Consider the following 21,774-nt stretch of genomic DNA (forward strand, 5'->3'; position numbering starts at 1 on the left):
GATACAAGAATAGAAAAGTGTGTTTCAGGGTAGCTAGTTTTGATTTTGTAAATGATTACCAAATGTAAAATTTCTGTTTATTAAAACGTTTGTGATCACATAAAGCCTATACAACGTCTAGAAAACATTTTCTAAAAATTAAAAGCTAAAACTATAAGAAGTTTAAATAAAATTTCATTTAGACATTTAAAAAAAAAAAAGGATTAAAAATAAATCTAAAATATCCCTCCCAATACAAAGAAATACATTGATGTACTGTTGTGTATGATAAAATGTACATACACTAGGTATCCCTCCCAATACAAAGAAAAACATTCATGTACTGTTGTGTATGATAAAATGTACACTAGGTAAAGGTATTCCAGACACACATATACACTACCTACACATTAGACCAGTTCAATATTTTATATATTTTTGTACTTGACTGCAGAAGTTTTTGGAATTAGGAAAGTAAAACCATCTCATATCTATTGTTAAAAAAAACTTCTTTAGAAAATCATGTGTTAACCGAGCTGTAATATCCTGGTATTTTTATTTTCTTGTAAAAATCATTCAAATAAAATTTAAAGATCACAAATCATCCGACCAATTTTCAAATATTATTAATCTTTTCATATTTTTTTTTGTATAATTAAAAAAATCTTATACAAAAATGGACACATCTAATGTACACAGCATTTTTTCACCTTAAAAATTTTAATATTTTACTGGAAAAAAATGTGAACCTGACATTTAATTTTAAGAAAAAGTTTTAAAAAAGGTTGGAATAATTTAAATTTAGACCATTTTTTGTGGTCTTTACAGGGATGGAAAAATGGATCTAACATTTATTCCTTTGATTGTTTTGGACTTGTGATTATTTTATTTTAGTTCCTTACAATTACCGAATATTTAGATAATTAAGATTATACCTAAGATAATACCTAAGTACAAAATATTATCTTTTTCTTACAAATAAATGTATTCAAAAAAATGCTAGTCTTGTAAGAAATAAAATCTATGTTAAATCTCAAAGTAGCTATTTAATCTAACTATTAATCTATTTATTTAAATTTTTTTGTATATATCTTTTCTTTGTGAAAAAGTAGTAGAATGACAATTACTTTACTTTAGAAAAGATTGTTCATAAGGAATTCCAAACTATGGTAATAGCAAAATATTTGTTGAAAGTGATAGTACACACAATATTATAAATTTTAAAAATACAATAAAATAAGAACTAGAAAAAAAGCTTTCCTAATAGAAACTTGTTAAATCAAAATTATTTAAAAAACCAATAATATCTTGAGTCAGTTTAGGACCTTTCATTTCTTCTATTTTGGGTTGAATGTAAAAGTTTTGTTGTTTGTTTTTACAAAGAAAATCCTTTTTTTGTACTTGATGTACAGGAAATGAAAGTTTATTTTTGTTGTTGCTCATAAAATATGTGTAAAGAATAATATGCATAACATAACTCAGATTCTAGTATACTATTTGGATAGTGCATGGCAGATAAATTAGTTTTTCTTAAAATTTTTAAAAGTAAAACTCTTAATTTGTTAGAATATAAATCAATTGAGGAGTTGGGGAGAATAAGGTCAACATTTATTTAGAATTTGTTGTCCCCCTCCCCACTACCCAACAATTTTAAGCTAAATATTAAAGAATTGATAAGCTTACAAGTTTTTGGTAAGATTTATTTATAGATTTATGGTCAACTGTTTTTTTATCTTTATTACTTCTAATTCTTTTATGTTATTGGTTAGTGTGGAGTTCTGATTTATTATAAGGGATGAGATTATTCATCTGCTATCATGTCCCCAGAGAGGGGACAATAGGCTGTTTATTACACTATTCCCTAAGGTTTTATAATAAAGTTTTCATATTCGTTGGCTTCAAAACTTTGGGGACTTCAGTGAATTTTGATTGTTTGATTCATTAAGTTGAGTGTTCAAACGTTTCAAACACAAATTTTAATCTACAGAAGGGGTAATTTTGTACATCATTATCGGGGTTTTACATTAATTTATCAGCCATTGTCTTATCCCTTTAAGTCCCTGAATTGTCCCTATCCTAGATTTTTAAAGAATATACTTATAATGTACGTACAGTACACTGGTAATTAAACATAATCAGGGCCGGGATTCAGAGATACGAAAAAGGAGGAAAATTTTTTATTTATTAACCAATAATTGTAATCAACAGAAGCGGTAATTTTGGGTATCTTCATTGGGAATTTATCGGCCATTGTTTTATCCTGTTAGATCCCTGGAAATACTTAAGCCATTTCTTTCAACCTTTCCGTCAAATGGTAGTTTTTAGATTTTTTTTGTTAATGTTCTCCTTTCTCTCATTGATACTCCCAATAAACTGGTTACATTGGCAAATTCTGCCTTTGAAAACTTAAAAATGTATTGGGAGGAGTAGACAAGAATGGATTTCTTATTTTCATGTTCTTTAATAAAGAGAAACTCGCAGCGGGCCAAAATAATGATACCCCCCCATCTACTCCCTTTACCCATTTTCTCCCCTCCTACTAGACAGTAATGACCAAAAAATGACTTCTATGTTAGCAACCTATAATGACGACAATTTTTCCCATGTCATAATATCCATTTAGACAAGAAATTTCATCTGCCACTGGCCTCTCCCATCCTGTATTTCTTTGAAAATAGAACTGCACACAACACTACTATGTAAACAGAATACATTGTACAAATATTTTTGTCAGTACAATCTTTATTGTGCTGTTAGCAGATTCTTCCCTATCTTCTAGGGGTTTTCTCTTTAATAAAATGCTTTCATATGACATTGACAAAGCTTTCCTTCAATGCACGGCCTAGTTGGCCTAGCCATTTAGAAGATATTACAGACTGGTTGCTATAGAAGAAGAGGTGAAATTTATTCAATTTTTGGTTTTTAAAGCAAGTTTTTTTTTATTCCCTTTCACTCTCATTAACAAACCAAATTAAGAACAACTTCTTGACCTGCAGTGGGGCGGCCCTAAAAAATATATTGTTCTTCACTTACAAAATAAAAAAATTTGCCTTTTTTTAACAATTACTTAACGAAATACAATTGTATTTAATTTAAGATATTTGACAAAAATGAACATTTAGACTAATTATTTTGTATTTTTCTCCGTATTTCAATTTTTTTTTATATTTAAAAAATCTTCTTTTTAAATTGAAGGAAAATAAAATAATCATCAAGAAACAAGAGCAGATAAATTACTATGACCAACTATTACAAGATCTTTTTCAAAGTCCAAATTGAATATGTAAATAATTGCACCTGTTAATACACCAAAGCCAAAGCGTTTATATTTTACGCTAATGTCCAAATTTTAGGTTTACCTTGATTTTCTTAACCTATTCAGCGATTCCAAGGACAATAAGTATTTTATTCTATATTGAGTGCTGACCAACTGTCTGATTTGTAAAGCTTGGCTTTTAATATTGTCCTTTTTTGTAATTTAAGAACAATTATATAATTAAACATAGAAATAGCTCTCAAATATATTTTGAAGGAGGGTAATATGAGATTTAAACTGGTGCTCATATAAAACTTCCAAGATTTTCATGTTCTATAATAAAGTGATATATGTAGCAGGCTAAAATAAGGATCTCCCCCACCCCCCTCATTTACCCCATAACTATCCCTCCTACTGGATAAACGGCCCGTCCAATGAAAGCAAGGGGAAATTACAACCTAAATTAACGACACTTTTTCTCCTGTCATAATATCAACGTATATTCATCACCTATTGTTATGTTCAATTTTACAAATTCTTTTATGTTTTTTTTATGAACTTTAAAATTAAATCTTAAATAGGTATAATTTTGCTATTTTCAAAATATATTTACATTGTGTTAATAAAAAGCCAGTAAAGTAGTTTAGAGGATTAGAAAACATTAGAGACACTAATACAGAAGTAATCCTTTCTTACAAAAGACGGTGTGGGGGGGGGGGTATGTGTCACTTAAAACGTTCGGTGGGAAATGGCGGATTTTGGGCGACAATGGCCGATTCGCCAAAGTTTTGTTTTACAGTTTAACATTGTAAGTCAGCAAAGTATCTGCTATGATAAATCAAGCGATGTAACATTTTTTTTGTCTGGTTACAATAAGTGGCACATCCACCCCCCCCCCCTTCACCTTTAAACTAAATATTTTACTTTTTTAATTTCAATATTTTAAACATTATGTATAAATTAAATTTTTAATATTTTATTTATTTCATAAAACTGATTTTTTGTCTTATTTGGATAGAGCACCAGAAAATTTTTTTACCAGTATAAGTCCTTTTCATTGCCCCTTAACACCTAATTGTGCATAAACGTTATAGTGATATCATATCATATAAAATAGCAAGATTATTATGTCTGAAGCTTAATATTTCTATAACTACTGAACCGACTGAGTTATCAATTTCAAGAAGGTTTTTACGTAGGTCCCGGGATAGTTTTAGGCTATCTATTTTTATGTCTTGGGATGAATTTAGTTTTAATTATATTATACAAAAATAAATAAGGTTCAAAAGAGCTCAAGCTAACTCATTAGTTCCCATAGCTTCCCTGGAATTTCGAAAAAACTAGATATATACATAAAAATGAGGGGGGTTGGGGTTGGGTTGTTCACTATGAATATAAACAATTCAACTTGTCTTGGCACGCAAACGGGTTTAAATCGCATATATCCCTTTTTTATGTGTATATAATATGACATTATTATGTGAGTTGCCTTGCTTGTTTAAAATATGGACCGAAGTGATTCTACAATTAGTATTATTTAGACAAACATAACACAATTAATTTACTTATTATGATTTAACTAATAATTGTATTCTGTTAAGATTTTCGGTCTAAAGGCTTTGCATTAATAAATAAAGTAAAATCTTCTAGATCATTTTTCTTGTTTTTGATTGGTTAGATTCTTATCAATTAAGTAAGTCGAAATTGAGCTAATCGGAGCTCCGAATTCCGACACAACTCATTAGCTTCAGCGTAAAGGATCAGTGATTAGCAAGAAACAAGATCCTTCGCGCGCTACAGACATAATGTTACTTTTAAATTAGGACAATTAATTATTCAAACACGAAAAAAATATGAAAAAATAGGGATTTTCCAGTGGTCGCAACATAATTACTATCTATGTTATTTATTTGAATTGATTATCTATATTGTATACCTACTTAGTGCTAAACATCGCAATAATAATAATGTAAACATTGATGAAATATTATACAAAATAAATATTTTACTTCAGCTATAATATTAAAGCATACTGGAATATCAGATTCATAAAAAAAACAAATTTTTCATTTGATCCTTATATGAAAGTAACAGGATGTGTGCTGATACCTCCCCGTGTTATTTCTTGATTGGTACATTTAAAAAAATCAAATTTGCAATATACTCCATTATCATATTAATTAAAAGTAAAATGAGGGTGGCGGTATTAGTTTTTTTTTCATATGACGCACCTTCAGTGCTTTAACCTGTCCTAAAGTAATGAATGAACAAAAACTACCCTTATTTATTTTCAGTTTTTTTTAAATAAGAAGAAAGGGCACTTTGAGGAGAAAACATCATAAAGTCCATGATTCAAACTTCGCAGAAACATTTATAAATAATGTACTTACCTATAAACACTATCTGTAATAAGAATGAAATCCAGAACACAAAACTCCATCTCCAAAACGGTAACATTTTTTCCCTAAACAAACAAATTTTACATATTTTTTTGGGGGGGAGGGAGGGCTAGTGGGTTCTCTATCGTACTCAGATATCTTAACTTCTTAAGGTATAAGACAATAGACGATAAATTAATATAACCCTCAAATTGTGAAAAACAAAATTAACCTCTTTAAGTTTTTAAACACTCCTTGTTTGTGCAACTATTTTATAATTAATTAAAACTCCCCAAAGTTTTTAAGCCAACGAATGAGTGTACAAAACTTAGGAACTAATATAATCTACAGTCCTACTGGATGAACGAATTGACCAATAAATGACAGGGGAAACAGCAAACTAAATTGTCTGCAATCTTTCCCCTGTCATAATATCCATGTATCTATAATATAAAGTAGAAAGATGTCTGTCTGAAGCTTAAGATCTCAGTAACCACTGAACCGATTGGGCTTATTCAGGCAATATACCTACAGGTCCTGTAATGGTTTTAAGCTATCTTTTTTGAGGGTGAGACACCCCACCCCCCCCCCCTCAAAAAAAAGGAAATTACTACCCCAAAAAAAAATTTATTTTTAAACTAAAATTATAAAAGGGGGGTCGACTACCCCTCCTTCCCAATTTTTTTTCTTCTTGTTTTTAAATCTAAAATATAAAAAAAATGGGTTAATCAATCCTATAGAGGCTAGGGGCAAAGCCGCTAGTATTGTACATTGTTTTACCTGCATGACTGTAATACTTGGTTGTGTGCCTGTGATATCCTCTGGAAGGCCACCAGAAAATATAAAATAACTGTCTCCATCTCTACTCACAACCCATTCCACCTACAAAATACAGATTTGAAAAAACTAATAGATCGAATTTATATAAACTTTCCGCTTAACACTTAACGATGGGGGGGGGGTGTCTATCTCATTTACTGTGTGTGAAAGATAGTAGAGGGCTATAACTAACTGAAATTTTAAATATGGGTATTACTGATAACTGAACTGACTTTTAATTTTGGATTAATTTTTTTAGTAGCGCAGCAGCTTAATGTTGGAATACATTCACGCAACTTCCCTCTGGTTGAGTAAGACAGAGGAATATTGAGCAGTTTAGATACTCAGTTTTATTTTACAAAAGTAATCTCCTATGCGGAGAGCGTTATTTATTACGGTGACCTAATTTAGAATACCTGCTATACTTGGCGAGAGTAAGGTAATAATAAGGAGCTCCCATGAGACAGCGTGTTAAGTCAAAATGTGTTTGAACATATAGCTTGAGATTGTCCGGATAGATATATAAAATGTCTCGTCCTTCCCCATGACTACTTAGGTTCAAATGCAAAGAAAAAAAATATTCTTCTTGTTATCAAAAAATGTTATTTTCTAAATTAATAAAAACTTTAATTTAACTTAATAATAACATACATCTTATATTAATATTTTTGTGTAAGATCTGTCAAAAATACCAAACAAATCCTAACAAAAGTTTTGAAAGTAAAAAGGAAATTAAAAGTTTGTACAATACTTGGAATAATATGGTTTAGAAGGCCAAGATTGAGAAGAAAAAGACCACGTATGATTCGTTTTTGACCATATACTTGCATGTACCTCTATTACTATTTTTCCATGAGACAATATTAGATAGTCTATACCTACTGATTGTCTATACCTTTTATTCCATGAAAATTCATTTTTATACCTAAGAGTATTCTTTTCTATGCCTGCCCATTAAAAATCTAAATTCTATTGAAATGATCTAATAAAGTAAGAGGCGCATTTTCTATCAAAATTTTAGCTATGAAACTTTAGTATAGAAAACATTTACCTATTATCTATATGTATGTCTGTCTATGTAATTATTGGCTAACTAAAATGATCTTTTATGCACAGGACTTCTGTACATTTAAATCTATCTGTCTAGCTGCCTGCAGAAAGCGATTGTTCTATGAAACTGAACTTGGAATATTTCTATATATCTAGATACCTGCTGACACCTAATTATTCTTTGTAAACTAACTTATACCTACTGACTATCTAAAGTGATTATTCTATGAAACTGACCTTATCAATAGGTGACATTTTGGCCGAGTTCTCGCCTTTCTTCTGTATTATTCACCAACATTACATTCACAAATACACGCTGTACGCACGCAATTATAAAAAGCACAAGTCATGTTAAGAATTACTTTCCAAATTCTTATTAAAATATACATACATTTGAAGATTTCTAATTTTATTGAAAATGACTTTAAATATTAATTTTTAAGTACAGGATAATGTTTAAGGGCATACTTACATTTTTAGGACTTGATTATAGAGATACCTCGCTTATAACATTGTACCTTGTTGTAATGGGAATCAGTAATCCAAAAATCAGATGAATAGGATAATTTTAATTTTAGCCAATCACAGAGCGGCATTTCATAAAACGCTGTGCTCTTGTGGTATTCGGCAACCGTGAGCCATGCCTATGGCACCCCTGACCGGGGTTCGGTGGAGGGTCAATGGCCCTCCCCCGAGTCCTGGGGAAGGGGTCTGACGACCCCCTCCCTATGCTTAAAATTAATGATTGAATCTGCCAAGTTTATTATGGTTAACTGTATTGTTAATTCCCCCCCACCCTTTCCAGGGATGGGGGATCATTATTGCCCAAACTGACTATTGTGTATGTATTATAATGCTTTTATGTTATGATTATTTATTCCTATCTGTGTAGTTATTGTTTGTTGTATATAGCTTTAGTACCCTTTAGACCTGCAATAAAGTGACAACTGAAATAGATGTTGATTATTATTTGGTGAATGCTAGAGAAGCGTAGCTTCTCTATAGTCAGGTGTCCACGTCTGTCACACTGCCGTAATCTAATTGAACTCCGGTGTCTGCCTTTATCCTCAGCGGATACCACAACTTTTGGTGACAGCTGTGTGAGATTACGGCGAACCACAAGTGTAGAGCAGACGCGCAGCTAAGGCTAAGGTACTCCCAGCAGTGAAACTGGCAAAACTGACACAAGCAACCTGAATTACCCACCCTGGACAGCAAGGTCTAACTCTGCATCCGGCAGTTGTGGAAGTGACACAGCGAAACTTGACGAAGAACCGCGAGAAGCGCCGACATCTAACGGAGAATTGAGCGCTCAAAGGGCTGAAACAGGCCTGCGGACCGGCTGAAACAAGCCAAATAAGTGTAAACGGCTGAAAATAGGCCAATTTTACTGCAAGAGACAGCAGGATCCGAACCAGTGGCGCTAGCAGGACGGGACATTCCCTGCCGCCATCAGCCGGATTTGGATCAGCGGCGCTAGCAGGACGGGACATTCCCTGCCGCCGATAGGCTGAAACACGCCACATAGCTGCGAGCTGCGAGCCAACATACGAGTGTAGTGCACCAAAACAGCGAAAAACTACGTCAACTCCAAGTATCCTGAGAGGCTACAACGCAGCCACCCATCTAGAAAAACAGATATTATATCACATTGCAGGGATTACCACCCTGGTGTGATGGCTAAACAATAGATTTATGAGCAAAGATTGGCAAACAATTTGTTGTGTTGTGATAAAACTAAAAATAGAACAGGCTTGGATTTATTGTGTATTGTGATAACAAATAGAACAGGGTTGGTAAACAAATCTGTTATGTAATTGTGATAAGGACAAAAATAGAAGCTAGATGTAATATAACAAGGACCCTGATACACAATCTAATCTCCTCAAGCCTACAGCACAACAACAATACACCCCTTATTCCAGAGGAAAGGGAGGAGCCCACTCTCCACTGAAGGAAATACAATCAAGGTGATATAATAGATAAGCCTAGGATTAAGGAGAAAAGGCATCATTACCTCATCACACAGTTACCTCAAACCCACAGCACTCCCCCCTTCCTCACAGGGGGAACGGACGGATTTACCCCCCGTCCCCTCACGCGCTTCTCCCCTCCTACCCACACCAGACTAAGTCCGTCCACGGTGTGGAGCGAGTGGGGTGTCCCATAGTGTAGTGGTTAGCGCACTACGCTTTGGTTGGGAGAAACCGAGCTCAAGTCCCTCCATAGACCATGCACTTGATTGACAAATGCTGTCGCAATTTGTCAAATTCACGCAACCTTCCCTAAGATGCCCTAAGGTTGTAAGGGGGGAGATTTGTAGAAAGTTAGGATTCTACATATCAAGCAAATTATATCATGCTTTCCCTCGTCCATGCTCCTCATTCATATGAGAGCGCCATTAATTAGGGTGGCTTAATATGGAACACCTGCCAAAACTCTAGGCCAGGGTGATGTAATAATTGAGTAGCTTTCACAAGAATTGCGGGTCAGCTTATAATGTATCATAGAATACACCCAGCTGTGCGCGAAGCTTACCAATCTATGATTGGCCAAAGGATTCTCACCTCCAATCTCCGTGTGAATCTGAATCCTAACTTCAGAGAATCATGGCTACAAACAACAACAACAGTGACCGGGAACACAGAGCGCCATTCACGGGTAACGCAACGGAGTGCGGAAATATCATAAAATTCAACGGACAAAGCGGACCAATGAGAGAGCGAGTTGAGGGATAAGTACGCGTTTTACCTGTGTGCGCGGATTTGACGGTGCGTAAGCGCGTTGCGAGGGCAGGAGATTTCACGCACACACACACACACCGGAGCGGAGCTACTCCATAGCATCTAACAGAGGTATTTTTAGAAAATAAGGAATTACAAGCTCCCTCCTCCTATCTATAGTGTGATAAAGGAAAACCAAATCAGTTCCTGACAGCAGTTCAGACCCTCAACATCTATCTACCCCTACCAGCCTACTCTACAACCTCAGAATCCAACTAGTGATAAGCACAGCTAAGTTATATCTTTGTAACTAAACTACCAACCTAGTGATAAAAACAGTGTTGGCTGTTAGGCTAGAAAGCCTCAAGTGACAAACCATTTATTCTATTACTTTATAACTTTGTGTCCCGCCGTTGAACCGTTGACCCGATGGAACAGCCGCAAGCGCCAGGAGGCGACCAAGCCCCAGGATGGCTCCAGGATGACCCTCAGCCGGCTCCAGCCGAGTACCGCAAGCTGATGCTGAGTAACCTGCCGGAGTTTAGAGGACCGCCCAAGCAATCCTGGAGTTCACATATCCGCAGACTCGAGATGTCATGGGCGGCTTACCGCGTGCCACCCCATGACTCCCTCAACCGCCGCAACGCCCTTTTACTGTCACTGGTAGGGCAAGCGGCGGAAATGGCGTCCCATCTGTTTGGCGAGGCAGGCCAAGCCTTGACCTACGAACAGGTCAAGGCCGAGTGTGAAATGCTATTTCGTCCTGCTTTTGAATCCCAAACGCTTAAACAAGCATTTAGGGATTACAAGCAACACTCGACAGAACCTATACAAGCATACATATCAACTAAGTGTGCCTTGTATAGGGACGCCTACAGCCATGAGGATCTCGAGTTGTTGGTGGACGAATTAAATCGTGGCATTCGTAACGCTAATGTGAAACGCGTCATGATGGGACATGAGATCACGAGTGTACCTGAGTACACTCGTAGAGCCATGTTCACCGTCACCATGATTACCAAGCAGCTGAAGGAGGGTGTGTGCCTAGTGGACTCTACCGACGGGCTGACTGGATCTGCCTGCATCCAGTTGCCCCAATATGACGAGTCGGAGCCAATGGAGATTGGCTCCTTGGCTCCGGGTCTTCACCAGATGGGGAGGGTCGCTCCAGATGACAAGGTTCCAGGTCGCTGCTTCCGCTGCCAGGGGAGAGGCCACCGAGCTCGAGACTGCCCGACGCCTATGGAAGTTAGCCTAGAGGAGAGACGCACCCAGCCACGCCGTGACCGTTCTGCCAAGTGCGAGCGTTGCCACTATGACGGTCACACGGCGGCCGAGTGCAGAGCTGACTGGGCCCAGGTAGCCAGCCGCAGGCGCACCGCCGATAAGGGTGCCCCTCCAGGGAAGCCCAGCAGAGTGGCCCACATGGAAGGGAGCGCGCCCCCAGCACCACCGCAGCAAGCAGCCGCCCCCAGAGCCGCGGACCGAGCCGACGGGATGCCGCAGTTTGGGACTGTTCCAGCTAGGATCAACGTACTGGGCGGCGTGGCTGAGCCCAACCGAGTTGGCCTGGGCTTCAGTCTCAACCACCTGGGGCCGGAGTTGGTGCAACCCTACAACATCGCCGAGCCAGAAGTCCTGAGGCCCCAGCCTTTTAGCCTCAACATGATGGAGCCTGCTCGGCCGAGCCTACCCAGCAAGAGTGGAGGGGCGCTACCCAGCGTCACTGAGACGATGTACGGGGAGACCCTGGCGGCCGCTGAACGAGAGAGGCAGGAGGCGCTAGCCAGCGCATCAACATCGATGTATGGGGCGCCACCCGGCGCCGCCACCTGTGATGACTGGGGGGTGCTATCCAGCGCCTCCCACCTGGTGCCTGGGGCGACAACCGTCGCCGCCACCGAGATACCTGGATCCTGGAACGAGCCAGCCTCCAACCTGGTGCCTGGGGCGACAACCGTCGCCGCCACCGAGAGACCTGGATCCTGGAACGAGCCAGCAGTCCCAGAGGAAGGGGTGACACCCGTCACCCCCAGCCAGCCAGCGCCACCAGCCTGCAGGGAGAGCCCAACTACATGCCATCCAGAGCCCCCTGCCAGCCGAAGGAACCCCAGCTGCCCAGCAACCCCAGTCGAACCAGGATAAGTTGAATTTGATAAATGTGTTGTATCCAAGCCATTGTAAAACCCCAGCCTTGCCTGTGGCCCCTGCACCAGAGGCTGGGGAGATTGAAATTTGGGAAAACAAGGACTTGCCTGTGCCACATGCACCTGAGTTCCTAGGGCAGGGGAGGGACGTGAGTAAGGGCGAGCCTGTGCCACACGCACTTCAGCCCCATGCCACTGGGCATGCCTTGGACAAGGGAAGGGACCACTTGGGGCTAGGGGAGCCGACACCCAGGCAAGTGCCAGTCGCTTGCCAATCTGTCATTGGGGAGGGTATCGGGGTGCCCCGGCCACACAAAGATAACGCTCAATGGAAACTTGTATCTAGCCAGGAGCAGCCCAGCCGTGTCCAGCCCCAAGAAGCAGCCGTGACCCGAGCCGAAGATCCCCAGCCGCGTGTGCGAGGTAGATGGCTGCCTGGAAGCTTCTCTCACTGGTGGATGGTCCTGTGGGGCCTCCTGCTGGCAGCCGTGTGGCCTACAACCAGCTACGTCCTGGTGGGATGGGACTGCGCCAACCCCACCCACGTCACAGCCTACAATAAAGAAAAGATGTGCAACACGGAACCTCTACACCAGGAGGTGCCCCTGGGCCATGAAGTACACGTCCTGCAGCAAGTCAAGGTGAGGGAAACAACAGGATACAGTTGCCAGCTCACTGTGTCCCAGTGGACATTCAGGTGTGGGGTATGGGGTCACCTCAAGGTGACCTCGGTCCCCACCCTCATGAGGCCAACCAAGATAGATCCAGAAACGTGCCGAGACCTGGCCAGGAACCGAGTCTACACGCTGCCAGGCAAGACCCAGCCACTGACGTTCCAGCTGAACCATCCCCTGTTCTTCACCCTCGACATGGTGGGCGCCCTCGTCAACAGCCCCGAGGGGGTGGGTTGTGAAGGGGAGGACGTCCACTTCGAGGGCCAGCTGTACCGCAATGAATTAGTGCTCCAGGAGCGACGGCTGCTGGTTAAGGAAGAGACCTACATAGTAGAGGATGGACGGGTGGAGTCCCAATCTGACCACCTGACCTTGGAGTGTCCCCAGTCAGAGCTGTCTTGCATCACTGGGGAAGCAACCTACGTGTGGGATCACCTGGGGAGAGATTGCCCCTTGAGGCTGATCCGCAGCCTCCAGCCCAGCCTAGTGATGGATGCGTTCCTGGTTGACCATCAGGCCCAGTTTTTCATCAACATGACCAACCCCACCTCAATAGTGAACTGCGACTTTGAGGCCCATGCCACCAACCACCCAGCATTGTTCGTGGCAGCTGACCCAGCCGCGGCAGCGCTACCCAGAGTATTGGCCAGGGATGTTGATGTCCCCCTGCAGGCCCAGATACATGCAGGTTATATTGGATTTACTCTGGAGACCCGCATGAAAAGCACAGCAGCAGAAGAAGTAGCGGCCAACTGCTGGAAGCTCCAGCAACTAGACCCGGCCCACCCGGTGCGTGTCCAGGGGAGCACGTTCTCGGTGCTGAGGGGAGATGTCCTGCTCCAGCTTACCTGCCAACGCAACAAATATGTTGTCCGTGAACACAAGGAGTGTTGGGACAAAGTGCCAGTAGAGCCCACAGGATTTGTAGACGCCGTGACACGAGTGTATAGCAGCCACGCCACCAAGATCCCCTGCTCCTCCACATACCCCCTGACTGTGCACGCGGAGGAAGGCTGGATAGAGTTAACCCCCGCTCCTAAGAAGAGGCCACCCCCGCTGGATACGCCTAAGCAGCTGTTGACAGAACCCCTGGATGACTTCAGTTCAGGGGGCTTGTATTCGCAGGCTGAGTTGAATGACTGGCAGCAACTGCTGGCGTTCCCAGCATATAAAAGCGCCATGCTGACCGGCCTGTCCTATGGCTCATGCGTTCAGCAAGGCAGCTGTTCGGCCACAGGTGACCATGGGATAGTGTCCTACAACATCGACCGACTGGCGGAGGAAGGAGAGGCCGCTCTGGATGTCTGGGCTGGGTTCAGACAAGCTATTCACGAGTGGGGAGATGGCGCAGCCATACTGTGTCTGCTGTTGTTAATCCTCAAACTGTTGGGGGATCTAACCATCATTTCTCTGGCAGCAGCACAAGGAGGTGTCCGGGCAGCCCTGAATGCGATGTCACAAGTGTTCCTGTACCATCCAACCTTGTACAGGAAGGCCTTGGCCAGAGCCCGGCTCACCCATGCCAAGTCCCGGGACTTTTCAGTAGACTGGGATGCCATTCCCATCGGCCGGGAAGCAGCCGAGGAAATGGTGTCCATGCAATCAGCCGATAGCGGGCATGACCGCCCAGGCAGGCCAGGACCGCCCTCTGGAAGACCCCGCGGCCCCTCGGGAGGTCAGGCTGCCGCCCAGACGGTCAACTTGGCAGCCAGTGCCCCAGCCGCTGCCAACAACAACCAGCATGCCCCACTGCTGACTGTCCCAGCAACAACTGCGCCACCCGCCAACCTGGCACCTGCCGGCGCTGAACAACGTGTCCAACCAAAGCCAGCCTCTGCCTTCTATCCCACGCTGGGAGCCCATCAACCCTGAGAAACACTCACCACTAGGATTCCATTGAATCATTATCGTTTGTATATATCTTAGCCCTAAGGAGCGGACCGAAGGCCTCAACCACTGTCGGAAGTCTGGTAGGGAAACCCTCTCCCAGCCTTCCGAGGGGAGAGTTGTGGTATTCGGCAACCGTGAGCCATGCCTATGGCACCCCTGACCGGGGTTCGGTGGAGGGTCAATGGCCCTCCCCCGAGTCCTGGGGAAGGGGTCTGACGACCCCCTCCCTATGCTTAAAATTAATGATTGAATCTGCCAAGTTTATTATGGTTAACTGTATTGTTAATTCCCCCCCACCCTTTCCAGGGATGGGGGATCATTATTGCCCAAACTGACTATTGTGTATGTATTATAATGCTTTTATGTTATGATTATTTATTCCTATCTGTGTAGTTATTGTTTGTTGTATATAGCTTTGGTACCCTTTAGACCTGCAATAAAGTGACAACTGAAATAGATGTTGATTATTATTTGGTGAATGCTAGAGAAGCGTAGCTTCTCTATAGTCAGGTGTCCACGTCTGTCACACTGCCGTAATCTAATTGAACTCCGGTGTCTGCCTTTATCCTCGGCGGATACCACACTCTCATTGGTTTAAAGTTGGCTCACCTAGATCTGGCTCACCACTAAAATGATTTAAAGATCCAGCTCAGTATAGTATACAGTCCAATGTCTCCTCCTTTCCATTACTCAAAACTCGACACAAACATCATTAAAATTATTCTATTTACCGCAATTATTCAACCACACATTTCTTGCCGCATTTTTTTTTTACATGGGTTTAGCATCAGCATTCAAGTTAAAAGCTCTACCCTTTTAAAAATATTCAGAGAAGTTATTAATTTATTTTAATCAGACTGCAAAAACAGGACGAACTAAAGAATCAGATTTTGATAATTGGAAAATTTTGTGATCACTTACGGAAATTGGATGTTTCTGATATTTTCAATTAGGAAAACTTTTCTTTTGTGGTTTTTAGGTTATTTGGTTTGGTTTTTTTTTCAATCATTCACTTAACTAACTAACTTTTCTTTTATAACATAAAAATATGAAGATAACAACTTATCATTAGTTACTTTATAATTCTAAATTTCTGTTTGTCTGTCAGTAAGGTAAGTAAAAAGGGAAACTTGATCTTGAATGTATAACAATATAAAGATAGTCCCTCCCAAAAATATTATTTTTAAACATACATGACAAAATTTTATAATTTATAATCAATGGGCATATACCTAAATAATGAAATCTTAAATCTGTACATGTAATGAAAAACATTAATTAAATCTTTAATTCAGATTTTTTTAAAATAGACTTTTGTGTGTATCAATTACTGATTTGTGTTTATTTTCCTTTACAGGACGATTAAGAATGAAAACCTTAGTTTTTGAAATATATATTTGGCCTGTATAAAGATGTTAGTTTGATAAAGTAGTCTTGGGTTGACATGGATCAATAGCTTTTAAAACTTAAAATATTTTTTAATAATGCTAATTTAAATGCTTTTTAAGCAAGAATTTTACCCAAAAAAAAGACACATTAATATTCAGCAAAATTTACAAAATCTATAGTAAAAAATAAACTTTAAAATCCTAATAAAAATCGATGTGGGATATTATTCTCATTTTTAGCTCTGCAGTATGATTCTACAGGTGTCAAAGTAAATTTTTGTTATACCTTACAAAAATAGGTTAAAAACAGTTTAAAACAAGATTAAATAATTAGTAATGTTTTTAACATGTACCTAGCTTAAGCTAGCAATTATTCCTATCAAAAATATTTGTCTACATCATGACTTCTTAGATTAAAATCCCCAAAACATAGATATATGTCAGGTGTCCTACTATGTTTGTAAACAAAATATGTACTAGATTAGACATAGAAACATGAATTTGATTTGAAACCTTTAAATGTAAAAATAAAGATTTCTCTAAAATAGAAACCAATTTTATCACCTATTTTTATCTAAACTCATCAAAACAAACTGCGTTTAATCTTTTTCAATAGAAGAACATTTATAAAATATTTAAAAATATCATTTTAATGATTAAAAAGTGATTATTGATGACGTCTTAGAATTGTAATTAAATATTTATAAAGATTTGCATAAAAATAGTGTTTTGTATACTATTTGATAATTATGTTTTTTTACATAATATTTTTAACTTTATTTAGACTTCTGATTAATATGCGTTGCCTCTCTAACATTGTATTGTTACTTAGAACTCTTTATCAAAATTATATTTGTTTGAATTAATACTTCATGATATTATTTCAACACAGGCAAAGACGACCTTTCACCATTCATAATTGTACGTGGCAATCTCACCATGCTGGTTTTAGGATCAACAGCGATTTGTTTTTTTTATAGTCAATTTTCATTTGACTTTAAATAAATACAGTTAACAAATATCCTAAATCAATGGTTACATCATAATTTGGATCTTGCACCAGATTTTCATGTTTCCTAATAAAGTGAAACATGCACCTCCTTTACCCCATCCTACTGGATAAAAGAACTGCCCATTAAATGACAGGGGAAATAGCAACATAAATTAAGTACAATTTCCCACCTGTCATAATTCTGTATATTCTACATCCATTTCTATAAAACCGTGTATATTCTTTAAATTAACTATTTTGATTGGTTGAATGTAATGTTTGATGTTCCTTATGTGGGAAAATGATGGAAGTTGGTTTTCCTGCTTGGGGTCGCAGGGGCCAGGTTATTAGGCTACCATCTAATCAATATTATCCATTAGGATTAAATAGTTCCTATTTAAAAAAAAATCGAAAGTGCGTCGTAGATTTGTCTTCAGTAGTTAATTCTCTTGTCAAAAAGTAATAGATGAACTTTCCTACATGACACAAACATACACATGCAAAATGGTAATAGATTCTGTACAAATCAATAGGAAGGAGATAAAATTGAAGGTTAGTTATTGTTCAGATCTCAATGTGTACATGTAAGTAAATAGTTAACATTTTTTAAAGATTTATCCTAAAGGTTCAATAAGTTTTCCTTCTTAAGCATTAATGAAAAAAAATACTGATAAAAGCTCAGTAGAAATAGAAAAGATAGCCTCGTTTCTAGGCAGTTTAGAAGTGTCCTACATACTTGAATACGAGATCTCTATAATAACCACCCCCCCCCCCCCGAATTAAAATAAAAATATCTCTAATGGATTTTTCCTGAACAGCTACAAACAAATTGTCGTCCTTCCCAGTGCCAAGATACACTGTAAAATTTCTTCATATTTGAATACCTGAAAAAAGTGCGTGTTAACAAAATAGCCCAATTTCTTTTATAATTTTACAACATAAGAATAAAAATACAATGGCTACAAAATGTGTTGATCAATTCATTCCATAAATGACTACTTTTTGCCCTCTTAAGATTCTATCATGAAGGGAAGGGACATTGGACTGTTTATTGCACTAGAATCCAAAGTTTTATAATCATATTTTCTTATTGGTTGTCTTTAAAACTTTGGGACTTGGTTGGTTAAAAAAGTTGAGTGTTCAAACGTTTAATTAAATATTTTTTTATCTACAAAATGGGTAATCGATGGGAATGTTAGTCAATTTATTGTCCATTGTCTTATCCCTTCAGATTACTGGTTTCTATAGATATAAAGCTTGTGGGAGATTATCAACTGCTATCTTTAAGTCTAAAAAACATTAATTATGAAACAAACAGAAGGTTAAACAAAGCGTAATAATGTATATGAAATCAAATGTCCATTACTTAGAAACATCAAACAGAAGAACCCATATTGCTAACTTGTCAAGTAGCGTCGCTACTAAAAACTTGTTACCTTTGTTCCCCCTTTTTATTGCTAAGGTCCCAGAGACACAGAGTTCCAGTTTCAAAACCAATCAACAGTTTGGATGGGTCCGCCGGATTTTCTGAAAAAAAATATAACAAAAATTAATATCTTAATCATAACAGCCTAATATTAAAGGCTACCTACTTTTCTATTGCACGCTATTTATGTCGAAGTGGATAGTTATTGGGTCGCTCCTTTAATTGAGCCAAGACATTCCCTTTTGCTTTAAAGTTGAAGAGTCACGACTCAGATATCTTAAATTTTAATTTGTATAACTTATGATGCAATTTGAAATGAGATTCGAACTCGAAATTTATTTCTATGCTTTTCATTAGTTTTATAATATAGCATTTATTTCTTTTTCATCATTAATAATAAACCAAATATTATTGAATAGATGAAAAGTTAAGTAATGCATTGGAATTCTTAAGAAATATCGTAATTAACCAAAATCTATGATTGATTTCAATTAGTATTACTTAGTTTACTTTTTAATATATTGCATCTTTATAGAATATTGCATCCCTTTTTTTGCAAAATATGTACTAAATCAACTTTAATCTTTATCTATTTTTATTAAAGTTTGAATGCAAAAACACCTTACAAAAATCTTAATGCTTCAATCTATCCCCTTCAAAAAGCTCTAAGACTACAACCAAGTCTTAATTAACCTAACCTGACAAAAAGGGTCATTTTTTTCGTGTAATTCCCTAAAGTTGGGTGTTGGGTTGTAGTCAAATGCTCTTATTAAGTCAAACTGTTATTAATTATGGTTATAATTAAGAACACTTTGACTTTAGAGTATTTGAATACAGCCAAACTTAAAGGAATTACGAGAAAAATTACCCTCTTTTTTGCAAGAATCATTTTTCATTCCAATCTCTATTTATTTATGGGTCTCTATGCCACCTATGGAAGATTACAATCTTGTTTTACTTAAAGAAAAGAATTCTCTGTAATTATCCAAAGTGATTGATAATGACAAAATACGATACCTTCCCCCAATTATCAGGAATAAGGAAACATATAATGATTTTGCAAAAGATTTTTGTAGATTTTAACACAAAAGTTGATAAACAAACATAGTAATATATCCAAAATACCGTAGAGGGTTTATTCATCAAAAACAAGTTTAAACATATTGAGTTTTAAAAGTTTTAACTGCCATTTACCTAACCCTGTTCAGAAATACACAACCTGTGATAAATAGATATAGGTAAAGTAATCTTCTGGAAAAGTTTTACTTTTTCCGTACTCTAACTTGACAATTAATATTTTTAATTGATACATTAGAAATGTCACTGCAAGATAATCATATTTATACTTTTGTCTTAGGAATAATCCTCGAATCTACCAATATACCACAACCAACCCTTCCTTATTTTGAACAAAAAGTGTCTGCCGGCCTCTTATAACCTGTTTCGTTCTAAACTAACCTTTCTTTTGTCATTTTTCAAAAGGGAAATTTGCTTGCTTTTGGTGAATTAGTATGATTATTTAGATCAAGACGTATTACAGCTCAGATTCGCCAATGCGTATGCAAAACAGTATAACCCAGTCTTAAAATATTATGGATCAGCCATGACAAAATAATGTTCAAGTAACATATGGTGTTGAACGTTCCTGGATATTATTGTGTCTTGTCTGTTCTTGATTATTTTTTTAGCTATGTCTTCAGGTTCTAACAATGTGAAACCCCGAACAGCTGTATAGCCAGACGTTTGTTGTAGTAGGCAATACAAAGGAAGTAAAACACAAAACCTCTTCATCCTTTAAACTAAAACTTCTTCCATTCATAGTTGGGTTCCTAAATCTACTTGAACCTTTGACACTGTGAAGATATTTTAACTTTATCATGAAAAAAATATTTTAAGCACAAAAAATATGGATCATAGAAAGAAAACGAAGTAGCGGGTTTCGTCGTATTTTTACATTATTTGTTCTCCTATTTCTAGCTCCTGCTGGGGACTCTAACCCTGAGGGGCTAATTTCCTAACCCCGTAGGGCAATCATTAACTTTTACCTAACCTACAATAATCAAAAGCTTCTGTGAAAATACGACGAAACCCACTACTTCGTTTTCTTTCCATGATCCAAAAAAATTACAAACATAAAACACATCTCTCACCAGAATTTTAATTTTTTGCAGAATTATAAAAGTTGCTTTACATTATTTATCTAGATGATATAATTTGATAAATCTTTCTAATCTCAAACTAAATCCTAATCCATGGAAAAATTTATAAAATTTCTCAATCTCACATCCGGGGGAGCGTTTGAAAAAATAATAACAAGGATGATTTTATTCAAAACACTATGAACCAGTAAGTAAATTTAAGAATGGCTTTAAACCATGTATGATAGTCAATGGCAATGGGTGGTATTGGGTCATATGTAATTACACCACGGCAATAAGAATGACTACATTTTTTATTGCCCAATTTTAAGGGGGGAGGCGGATGTGCCACTTTTTGAAACCAAAAGTAAAAGTCAACAAAGGAACTCAACTAAAAGAAGAGTTACAGGTCTGAGATTTTGCATGGCAGTTGCTTAATAGGGGTACAATATGGAACTGTGAAGAAACGGCGGCGCAACCGCCGAAAACCGCCGTTTATCGCCGTAATTTTTTTGCCTTTTCTCGGCGGTTTTCGGCGGTTGTGCCGCCGTTTCTTCACAGTTCCATATTGTACCCCTATAAAGCAAATGCCATGCAAAATGTCAGACCTGTAACTCTTTTTTTAGTTGAGTTCCTTTGACAATTAGCGAATTCATTAGTTATAGAGTAGCTGCACTTACAAAATTATATCTCAATAATTTAATTTGAAATAATTCTTGTGTGATATAATTTACTAAATTAAAGGGGGGGGGGGGGGGGAAATGTGGTGACTCGTGCCACGACATACCAGCAATTTTATTTTGGGTGCTACTCCCTTAGTTTTAGAGATAATTGGGTGAAATCTTTTGGGCTGGGTCACTAATTACCCCAACTAGAGGTATCTTTCAAAAAAAACGGCGGCGGGTCCGCCGCTCC

At 38.2% G+C, this 21,774-nt stretch overlaps 1 protein-coding gene across 6 annotated transcripts in view; it reads right to left on the reverse strand.

Moving 5' to 3' along the window:
• The window catches only part of Tomosyn (syntaxin-binding protein tomosyn), a 111,904-nt gene that overhangs the window by 48,879 nt on the left and 41,251 nt on the right, over positions 1-21,774 (reverse strand). For all 6 annotated transcript variants that reach the window (XR_013877649.1, XR_013877653.1, XR_013877652.1 and 3 more), the window contains 6 exons: positions 18,732-18,822; positions 18,106-18,179; positions 17,584-17,654; positions 7,720-7,761; positions 6,394-6,495; positions 5,626-5,699 (listed from right to left, as the gene is read on the reverse strand). Coding sequence is in view for 3 of the 6 variants with exons in the window: in XM_080153991.1 (XP_080010117.1) it covers positions 5,626-5,699; positions 6,394-6,495; positions 7,720-7,761; positions 17,584-17,654; positions 18,106-18,179; positions 18,732-18,822 (454 nt within the window). In the remaining 3 variants the exon portion in view is untranslated. The remainder of the gene's footprint in view (positions 1-5,625; positions 5,700-6,393; positions 6,496-7,719; positions 7,762-17,583; positions 17,655-18,105; positions 18,180-18,731; positions 18,823-21,774) is intronic.

The sequence above is a fragment of the Acartia tonsa genome, chromosome 1 (assembly GCF_053477335.1).
Source record: "Acartia tonsa isolate MP-2025a chromosome 1, ASM5347733v1, whole genome shotgun sequence".
Lineage (NCBI taxonomy): Eukaryota > Metazoa > Arthropoda > Copepoda > Calanoida > Acartiidae > Acartia > Acartia tonsa.